Source organism: Herpailurus yagouaroundi, unplaced genomic scaffold (genome assembly GCF_014898765.1).
Source record: "Herpailurus yagouaroundi ecotype Mexico unplaced genomic scaffold, PumYag 180, whole genome shotgun sequence".
Taxonomy (NCBI): Eukaryota; Metazoa; Chordata; class Mammalia; order Carnivora; family Felidae; genus Herpailurus; species Herpailurus yagouaroundi.
This window is the reverse complement of record NW_024412411.1, coordinates 4,478,891-4,489,892: the sequence shown is the minus strand read 5'-3', so window position 1 is coordinate 4,489,892 and position 11,002 is coordinate 4,478,891. Positions and strand designations below refer to the sequence as shown.

Sequence of the window (11,002 nt, the reverse complement as noted above, 5' to 3'; positions counted from 1 at the left end):
TACATGAACACACAATGCAAGAGATGAAAACAGAAAAAGGAAGGCCTCTATACCTTGAGATGGAAAGATCTCCCTAACATATTGTTAAATGAACAAAGCAAAGTACAGACCAGTGCATGCAGCATGCTACTTTTTGCATCAGAAATATGGAGGAAAAGGACTTCCTGTAACAGCGAACTAGGTAATTTGAACCAACATTTCCATTGAGACTGGAGATGACAGATAAAATATTAAGACAAAAACATCTGGCTAAAAGCATCAGGGAGGAAACAAGACAATGAGGAATTATAGGCCAAGAACTGAGAAAAGTTCATTCAGAGAGGTTGGCCTGGTATTTCAAGTCCTTTTTCCTCTCAGGGTATCTCTGCTAATTCTCAAAGAGATAACTGAAAAGCTGAGAAGCTGAACAATTTGTTTGACAGCCTTATGGGGCTAGAAGGACAAAAATTTGGGGCCCTGGTAACCCCCCGTGCTTTAAGATGGAACTTTAAAGAGCTAAATGCAGAGCAAGGGTGAAACTGAAGTAGACTAGCCTTCACAACCACCACTCTAGAAAACTGGCTGGCATTATCTCCTGAAGGGGAACATAAACATACCCTATGATCCAGTAATGACATTTCTAGGCATAAGTCCAGCAAAAATGCATGCACGTATTAGCAAAAACATGTACAAGAATATTGAGAAGCCTGTACACAACAGTTCAGATAAACCTCAAAAATACTGAACAAAAGAAGCCAAACATAAAGAATAAAGATTAAAAACAAGCAAAACTAAACTCCAGAGCTATAAATAAGGATAGTAATTATCTCTGGGAAAGAGAGGGGGGATAAGAGAAGGTTCTGAGGTACTGGTAGTATTCTATTTCTTGAGCTAAGTGATGAGTCCACAAGTGTTGGCTTTGTCAGTTCACAGAGCAGACATCCATGTTTTGTACATTTGACATTTATGTTATGTTTTCTACATATGTGTTACCACTCCACGTTATAAACATTTTAAAGAGGAGCATTGGGGCGCCTGGGAAATCTTGTCACACACTACAACACAAATGAACTTTCAGGACATTATGCTCAGTGAAATAAGCCAATCACAAAAAAAACACACCTACTGTATGATTCCACTTACACGAGGTATCCAAAGTATCTAAAAACTCATAAAAACAAGGAAGAATGGTGGTAGCTAGCAGATGGGGCAGGGGGAAATGAGGGTTGTCCAAAGAGTATAAAGCAGCAGTCTCGATGAAAACATTGCAGAGATTTGTTGCACCACAATGTGCCTATAGTTAACAAAACTGCAATGTACACTTAAAATGGTTAAGATGGAAAATTTAGGTATATCCTACTACGATTAAAAATTTTTAAATGTTTATTTATTTTTGAGAGGGAGAGAGACAGAGTGTGAGCGGAGGACGGGCAGAGAGAGAAAGGGAGACACAGAATCTGACACAAGTTCCAGGCTCCTAGCTGTCAGCACACAGCCCGAGGCAGGGCTCGAACTCACAAACCATGAGGTCATGACCTGAGCCGAACTCGGACACTTAATGACTGAGCCACCCAGGAGCCTCTATCCTACTACAATTTAAAAAAATTTGGGGGGGGGCACCTGGGTGGCTCAGTCGGTTGGGCATCCAACTTCGGCCCAGGTCATGATCTCGCGGTCCATGTTTAAATAAACATTAAAAATTTTTTAAATAAAAAATATATATAATGTATTTTTTTTAAATCAGCAAACGTGAAAAAGATTAAGAGGTTTTAGCTGATGATCTACTTAACATTAGTCAACTGTATTATGCAGCTGCCAAAAAAACAAATGCTACTTTATGTATTAAAAGACTGCATTAAAAGGATAAAAAACAGGATAGCCACCTCATTGCTGAGCTGGTCAGTCTATCCTTAGAGCCCTAAATTCAAAGGACCATTCTTTGAAAAAGGACACTGACATTCCAAATCAAATCCCAAAGACAGTAATCACAGCTTTCAAGGGCCCAGAAACGAAATCAAGACTGTGGTCTTAAGAGCCACTAAAAGAATGAAGCTGGCAAGCACCCAAATCAAAAGACTCAGAATGTATGAATACTGCTTTCAGGTACATCAAAGAGCATTCTCTGGAAAAGGGACTTTCTATTATGTATAGATCGGATGTCCCAGAAGCTGGAACAAGACCAATGGGTAATTATAGAGAAGTACAGGTTGTCTCACTCCAAAAACAAAAGTTAACAGTTGCCACAGGATTAAGTTCCTCATCTGAGGAGTTGTGTAAGCAGATCCTTTGTAGAAGATGACTAATGTTGAATTCCTACTATGCAATTGCTATTATTAATTACATTTTATAGATGATGAAACAGAGAAGAGTCAAACGTCCCAGGTCACATGGCCAATAAATGGTAGGTCTTGCCTGACTCCAAAGCCATGTTCTTAACCCCTAAGATATTAGTAGCTACCAAGGGAATACAGAAGATCTCTTTACTGGGAAAGAAGCTAGGCTGATGATTCTTCTAACTTCAAGATTCTACAGACAGATAAATCAGAGAATGGAAGGGATGAAATACAGAGAAGGGAGAATGAGTTCAAGTGGACACATCTGTGAACGTTTCTGAGGTTACACAACAAGCATGGTCCAGTAAAAAGTGCTCAACAGCCTAACTGTTTGCAATAGAAAGCAGGGCAACACGACAGCAGGCAATGCCTGTCCTGGAGGGAATAAAAAACTAGAACTCCAAGGTAGGCTCCCCCACTGGGCCTCTCTGGAGGCCAATGATACAAGCAGAGGTGTGGTCCTATGAAGCAGCCATGAGGAAGGCTCATGACAAGATGGGTGAAAGAGCAGGGACTGAAAGTTCCCTAAAGTAAAAATCATTCCCACAAGGAGATGTGAGCAAGTCATCCAGAGCAGAGACAGGGGTTGCTGGCAAGGCCCACATTCAGCAGAAAAGCATTTGCGCTGTAATAGCAAAAAAAGAAAGAAGAAGAAAAAAAAGTCATCCCTATAGAGGTAATGTTTTCATGGTGATATCTCCATGAGTAGAAAACCAGCAGGATTAGAGTGCCTATTATAAAGATATATATGTTTGTTTACAAAAGGCTCTCAAATCCATGGTCTCATCTGATCCTCACTTCAACCAGCTCTGCAAGAGAAAAGAAAAATGGGATCTGAAATAACCCTATACTCACAGGCCCAAGGGCAGCAATCATTCTTTGCTCTCGAAAAATGCAGTAAAAATGTGCTACTTAGGGGCAAGGGCTCCATCCCCACCTCTGCTGCTTAGTAGGTGTGTGTCTGAGGCAAACCACTTTTTTTTTTTTAATTTTTTTTTTTTAACATTTATTTTTGAGACAGGAAGAGACAGCTCATGAATGGGGGAGGGTCAGAGAGAGGGAGACACAGAATCTGAAACAGGCTCCAGGCTCTGAGCTGTCAGCACAGAGCCCGATGCGGGGCTCGAACTCATGGACCGTGAGATCATGACCTGAGCCGAAGTCGGCCGCTTAACCGACTGAGCCACCCAGGCACCCCTGAGGCAAACCACTTTTAATCCCATTTCCTCCTTTACGATGGGGATAGTATGCACCTCACATAAACCATGCAGAAGGGGGAGGATTGTTGTTATCCTTGCCCCCACCATCTGCTAGTTGTCTTGAACAAGCTACCTATCTCTTGGAATACCAGGATCCCTGATCAGAAAACTGGACTAACGATGCTTCCTTCCTTCCCTGGATGACTTATAAGAACAAAAGAAAATGTGAATGAAAAACACACCACATGTTAGCTGAATTTGAATGAACCGTGGAGGCCTCTGGAATCAGAGATGGAATTTAAAGCCTGTTTCTGCTGTTTTATTACAGCTATGTGACTGTGAGCAAAGTGGCAACCTCTCTGAGCTTCAGTTTCCTCATCTGCAAAATGTGACTGACAACCGTGCCTATGTCACAACAGAGTGGTTATCGAGAATCTAATGTGCACCTAGCACACAGGAAGTACTCAGTAAGTGAGTGAGAGCCGTTGCTTTTACTGTTTCTTTTTTTCTTCCTCATCTCCCACGCAGGGTTCTTCCAGCACAGATGGGAAAGGGCACAGGCCCTGAAGTGCTCTAAGCAATGTGGAGAGAGATTGAGGCTGAGAGCCAGATCTGGGATGAGGAGTCACCTGTACCGAGTGCCCAGTCCTCAACCCTCGCCTCAGCACCAGGTGGAGAGCATCCTCATCCCTGCTCGTGGAGCGCTTCTCTGCAAAGGCCAGGAAGGTGTGGGTGGGGGGGATGTAGAGCAGGGCTGGGATCCGGTAGGTGATCCCTCTCTTGTCTTCCTGCTGGAACAGAGGGCTGCTGAAGGAGCACGATGTCACTTCTTCCATGACCTCTGCAAGGATAGGAGGCAGCTAAATGTGGGGCCATATCCAAATGCTGGCCTGTGCACAAGTTCTGCTCTATCATTCTATTTCTGAAGATCACACACAGGGAGGCACGGATGTACTCAAATGTTTACTTTTTTGTCCAAAGGTAACACCATGGTCTCAATAGCACAAAGCAAGCAATACACATGCTCATTGAACAAATCTATCCTCCACACTCTGGGGAAATCCTATGCAGCCTGTGTCAAGTATGTCTTTACAGAGATTCTACATGGGCTGCTGCCAAGCATCCAGGGGTATTACCAGCCTGGGTGGTTTCCCATGTCAAATGGAGATTTTAGGCCATTCAGATAATATAAATATAAATCCAAATCCATATGAGGAAAAGCCTGTGGTTAAGAACTCTCTGGGGAAACTTTCCCCCTCTATTAGAGCCTAGGATAAGAGGCAATCTTTATCATCTCTCTGTGTCAGCAAAAAGAATTCTTTTTACCTAGTCCACCATACCAGCAGGTGCAGACTTTCAAGGGACCTAGTTTCAGGCAGCGATCTTAGTTCCGCTACACCATGTGGGCCCACAGTTTCATTCACTGCAACAGCAGGTCTACTAAAGCCCAAACTTCTAGGTAAGTGAGAGCAGCAAACATCCAGGGCAACTGAGGTCAGGTTACAGGGCTAACTAGTCTGGTTTTCAGTTTACTCTTGGCTTCTAGGTCCCTGGGAATTTCTCTTACTTTCTTGCAATTTCAGCTATAAAGGACTTTATTATATTTTGTCTACAATGTTACAGGTTAGCTAGCCTGTCATAATGCTGAAAATGTAAGTCTGCAGGTACACTTCTCAAAGAAATCAGGGGTTCTACTTCTCAGAGGCCCAAAAAGGGAATCAAGCCAGACAGAAGCAGGCTTAGAATTTTTTTATCTTTCACTATCTGTCATTCAAACCCTTTCATATAAATCACTTGTAAAAATTATCAGACTATAAAAATGAGGCCCAGAAGGCCTTATTCATTTATTTAGTAAATATTTCTGGGTGCCCACTCCAAGTCAGGCCAAAAGGTAGGTGCTGAGGCGACAAAAAGGAATCAGAAGTCCCTGCCCACATCCAAGTGAGGGAGACAGACATACAGGGACAATTACAGTATCATGCAATAAGTGCCACATTAGAGGTCAACATGATAGCGTGTAGGAAAACAGAAAAAGGATCTGTCTAGATCAGGGCAGTGGAGGGTTTCTGGAGAGAAAAAAACTGAGTCAAGTGAACTCCTGCCTCATATCCTTGTGCTCTGTGCCTAGAACATTCTTGTTTCACATAACCACAGAGTTCACTCCCTAAACTCCTTCAGCCCTGTTCCAATGTCATCTAATCTATGAGGTTTTTCCTGACAACTCCCCTGCCCCTCTCTATCCCCTCTCTGCTCTCTTCTCCATGCCACTTATCATCCAGATTATACTTGTTTAATATATACTACACAACAGAAGCTCCATAAAGGGCAGGGATGAGTCTGTTCTATTCACCGCTACACCATTATACCTAGAACCATGACTGGTAATTGATAGGTACTTGACGAATTATCTGTTGAATGACTGAATGAATGAGTGAGCTGGATCTTAAAGGATGAATAGCGAGTCAGCCAACTGAAGGGTGAAAAGGGCAGAGGGGGTGAATGTGAAAAGCCTACAAATGATAGAAAACAGTGAGCTGTGGGGACTGTCGATAGTGCAGCATGACTAGAACAGAATGCAGAAGTGGGGGGCGCCTGGGTGGCGCAGTCGGTTAAGCGTCCGACTTCAGCCAGGTCACGATCTCGCGGTGCGTGAGTTCGAGCCCCGCGTCCGGCTCTGGGCTGATGGCTCAGAGCCTGGAGCCTGTTTCTGATTCTGTGTCTCCCTCTCTCTCTGCCCCTCCCCCGTTCATGCTCTGTCTCTCTCTGTCCCAAAAATAAACATTGGAAAAAAAAATTAAAAAAAAAAAAAAAAAAGAAGTGGGACTGAAGGGGTCAGCAGAATCCAGGTCCTGGGAGGCCTTGCTACCTTATTAGGGTGTTTATCCCACAGAGAGGGAGCCACTCAAGAGTTTTTGGCAGAGGAATGGCATGATCAAGTATGCATTTTAGATCAATCTCCCAGGTAGCCTGTGGGCAATAAACTGAAAGAAAAAGTTGCACTGCTTTTGGCCACAGGTGCCTAGTGTCAATCAAGACAAACTTATCCAAAGGCATACCAATGATTCACTTGGTCACTTGTTTCTAACTTAAAGAAGAACCGCGACTCACTATCATGAGAGGAATGGGGAGTTAGCCTCCGGAGTCCAGAAGAAAAGCCTCCTCCCCTCACTCCCAATTCTGTGCTCTCAGTAGCAGAACTGAAAAGCAAGTGGGAATTGTCTTCTTCACAAAGTACTAGAGCACACCTCTCTCTCCTCAACTCAGGCTCTCCTGCCAGAGAAGGTCAGGCTCTCCTAAGTAAAGATCTGTCCTTGAGCCAAGCTGGCATGATGGTTAAGAACATAGGATTAGGACCCCACTAGGACTACCTGACTTTGGGCATGTTATTTAACTTTCCTAATGTTTCAGGATCCTCATATATAAAATTCAGTAGAGTTGTTGAGAGAATTAAGCTAAAAATTAAAGTGGCTGTTACAGAGCCCATGCCATAGTATGAGCTCAATATATGGCAGTTATTTTTAGACTGTCAATCACTACATATTCTACAGTTGACTGTTGGACAACACAGGGATTAGGGGTGCTGACCCCAACTCTGGGGGGTATAAACTTTGTGTATCACTTTTGACTCCCCTCAAAACTACGAATAGCCTACTGTTGACTGGAAGCCTTACCAATAACATAAATAATTAACACATATTTTGTATGTATAGATGTATTATATACTGTATTCTTACAATAATGTTAGAGAAAAGAAAATGTTAAGAAAATCACAAGTTATAGAAAACACATTTATAGTACTGTACTATATTTATTTAAAAAATGCTTCTTTAAGTGAAACTGCAATTCTAAGCTGTGTTGTTCAAGGATCAAGGGTAGTCTTATTCCTTGAAACCTGTGGATGGTGATGATGATGATGATGATGATGATGGTAACAGTTACAACTCTCTCTTAAAAGTATTTAAATCCGTCTACGCTTCTGGGAAAGACTGTATTTAAACTCTCATGTGCCCACACATTAATTACAAGTGAATACCACACTTTTAATGATCAGTTAACACATGATTATTAGTTCACACCCATGAATTCCCTGGGTGATAACAATAAAGCAAAGAATAGGCATGGAGTGGGGAGGAGCAACTAGGAAAAAGGAGAGGGAGAGGTAGGGGGACAGCACCAAAGCGGAAGCACAGCTTGTCATATGGGGCTTGATTCACATCCCATCTATACTTCCGTGTGACCTGGTGCTAGTCACTTAATCTCTCTAGGTCTTGGGACTCCTATGCTTGTAAAATGTAGATAATACCTATATAAGATGACCAATATGAAGAACTACTCAAAAGTGCTTTATAAACTTTAAAGCACTATATAAGTAAAAATATTAAAACTTTCGATGTCTTCACAATTTCACTTATGGCATTGATGACTCTGGCATTGAAACCCAAACTTTAACACAAACCATATACTGGGAACTAAGGATAGAGAAGGATTAGATACAGTTCTGCTTTGGTGTCGTTCACGTTAGCAGAGAACTCAAGCTATTAATTGCTACTCCATATAATCCTCCCTGCTCTCTTACTGGGAGAGAGTACAGTGTAGCCTGGACTTTGAAGTGTAATGTGCTTTGACACTTACTAGCAAGTCATTTTATCTCTGAGTCTCTTTTTTCTGACTTGTAATGAGGATAATGCCACCTATTTCTCAGCATAAAAGAACAACGTAATTCCAAAGACTCCAGTTAATTCAGTGCAGCAGGCAGCCATCAGTGAACCCCAGAAAGAGGCCTCCCTAACTCATTTATTTATTCTTAACAATTAATATTTAAAAAGCACCCATCCTTTGTCAGGCCTGTTGAGATCCAGCACTCCAAATCCCTCTCATTGTACACATGGGAAAACTCAGGCCCTCGGAGGGGAATAAGCTTATATTAGGCCACCTAAGTTAGTAGCAGCAAGCCTGGACCAAGATTCAGGTCTCCTAAGTTGCAGCTCGGGACTCTACAACCCATACAACCCTTTCTGGTAAGGGCTGCCCCTGGCTTGGTTCCCTTTCATCTCTAAAATGGTAATTCTACGGTTTAGGTTTGGCTTCGTTGGAAGGAAAACAAAAATAGACTAGCCAAGAATACTCTCTGGCCATGTCTGAATTCCTGGCCCACTGGAGGGCTCTGACTCAATATTCCCCTCAGACTGGATTTCCTAAGCCCAGGCGGTGCCGCCGAGCCTGTCCCCACACTCAGAGTGCCCCACTTTTCGGGGATCTCGGCAATGTCGAAGTCCCGCTCACCTTCACGGGACCCCGGCTCCTCCATCTCTCTTAGAGCAGAGCTGGGCGCCGGGCAGCTCTCAGGTCTCGGACACCGAAGCGCGGGAGAATGAACCACGCAGGGGGGAGAGGGAGAGAGACTGCGGAAGACACGGAAGCAACACGAAAACTGAAAAAAAAAAAAAAAAAAAAAAAAAAAGGGCGACACGGCCACGGAGAGAAGGTCCGACAGACCCGGACGTCCAGACTACCCAGCCGGGAAGCAAAGGCGGGGACGCGCGAAGGCGGCAGCTGGCCGGCGGTTGGACCCGCAGTTGGCCGCTGCCCAGAGTCGGCCCCGCCCCCATGGGACGGGCGCAGGCGAGGCCCCGCCCCCTCGCTGCCCCGCCGCCACAGTCCTTTCTCTCCCGCGCCCCTAGCCCAGTCCCAGACACCGTGTGGACCTGCCCCTTGCTCTCCCCGACCACCACCAGCTCCAGTTTAGCCCCGAGATTGGCTTTGGCTCAGGCCCTGGGCCTACCTCTGCTCCCGTGGGCCGGGCAGCAACCTGGCTCCGCCCCCCACCCTTCCATTTCCTCCCCTTTCATCCCTCCCCTCAGACCCCTTGCCCCACGCTCGTATCTATTGGTTGCCTGTCAGCTCATAGGTATCACCGCCTAAAATTTCCCCGAACAGCCTGGGAGTCCAGCAAAGGTTCCGGCCCGCCAGAAAGAACTCCACAAAAAGAACCAGAGATCCAGCGCATTAGACGAACCCCTCCCCCCTAAAAAAATTAAAATTATATGTTATTTTATACGTGTGTACATGATTATATGTTGACAAAATAATAGTGTTATAACCCATTGAATAAAAACCCATGAGTTCATATTGACATAATTCTATAGAATTCCAATTAATAAATGTGGACTCTGCTCAGACGATTTGAACACAATATAGCTTATTCTGAACACCTGCTTTTCTTCTGAGTCTGGAATTTTGGTTCATGCCAGGCAGAGGGTGCAGACATACCAGTCCCCAGATTCCCTAGGCAGAAACATGGTGCACATGCTGCATTTTCCTTGCTGGGGGAAAGTGTGCTTAGTGCAACCCCTCAGGAGAAGGAGAGAGCATACGAAATACACATGGATTCCTTCAGACTCCACTTGTGTCTTTTTCTCTTATGATTCAATGTGTCTTTACTACATTGCTGTAATAAAGTTGCTGTGAGTGCAACTATTAGGCTGAGTCCCATGAGTCCTTCTAGTGAGTCTATGAACCTAGGGGTGGTCTTGGGAACCCTTAACCAAATACCATATATAGTTTTAAAACTTGTAAAACAATACCATATAGTGTTGAAGAAAATGCATAGGAATAATAAATACTAAATTCAGGGGAGTAGTTACTTCTGAGAGTGCAGGGAGTAGGACATGATTAAGGATACCCAAGGGACTAATTTTTTAAGGTGGTTCATTTTATTATTCTGTAAACCTTATTATTTGTCTAAAACATTTGTTTTTAAAGATTGGCTCCCACAAAGTCCTAGGGCTCTTCACCCAGACTTCTCCAAACTCACAATCACCAATTCTGTAGATTAATCACCAAGTCAATTTTAGAAAAATATCTAAAACTAATGCCAGATTTCTGTCAATTCTTTGACTGGTGGTCTTGGTCTTATGCCTGAGACAGTGAGTTGCAATCTCTATATTTGGAGGCGATAAGATCTTGGCTCAAATCCAGACTTCCCACTCCCTACCTCAGTGACCTTGGCAAGTTATTTAACTCCTGTGCCTCAGTTTTCTCATCTGTAAAATGGGCACTCTTGGCACTCATCCTCATTCATGGCTCAAATGAAACAAGTTTCACTTCCTGTAACCTCCTAGGCCTCCATGTTAAAATAGTTACTCCTCTTCCAACCATCACAGTACCTTACATATCACTTCTGATGAATTTTGTTTGCCACTCTATTGGCCACCCTGATTAATATGACAGAAATGGGACTTAATCCATCCTAAAAGGATAGTATCAACAAAACTCCAAGCAACAGGATGAGACCAATCTACAAAACTGACCTTACCCATACCCAAGGGCCAGGGCTCAACTAGGTAGAAAAACAAACAACATAAAAAAACAAACAAAAAAAACAAAACAAGAAAACCAACCAACCATAAGCCATCAAGGTCTGCTTTAGAAAGCTGGGTGCCATTCTCATATCTGTATTGACCTTAAACCCAGCCTGAGGCATTAATCTGG

General features: G+C 43.6%; 1 protein-coding gene across 3 annotated transcripts in view; it reads right to left on the bottom strand.

Annotated features, from left to right (window-relative positions):
* The window catches only part of NEU3 (neuraminidase 3), a 28,037-nt gene that overhangs the window by 3,233 nt on the left and 13,802 nt on the right, over positions 1-11,002 (bottom strand). Inside the window, exons 1-3 of one of the 3 annotated variants that reach the window (XM_040489351.1) lie at positions 9,294-9,315; positions 8,795-8,913; positions 4,141-4,352 (exon numbers count right to left, since the gene is read on the bottom strand). In XM_040489351.1, the coding sequence (XP_040345285.1) occupies positions 4,141-4,352; positions 8,795-8,819 (237 nt within the window). In that variant the 5' untranslated portion in view covers positions 8,820-8,913; positions 9,294-9,315. Of the gene's footprint in view, positions 1-4,140; positions 4,353-8,794; positions 8,914-9,293; positions 9,316-11,002 lie in introns of those variants that run through there. The other 2 variants (XM_040489349.1, XM_040489350.1) reach the window with 2 other exon arrangements.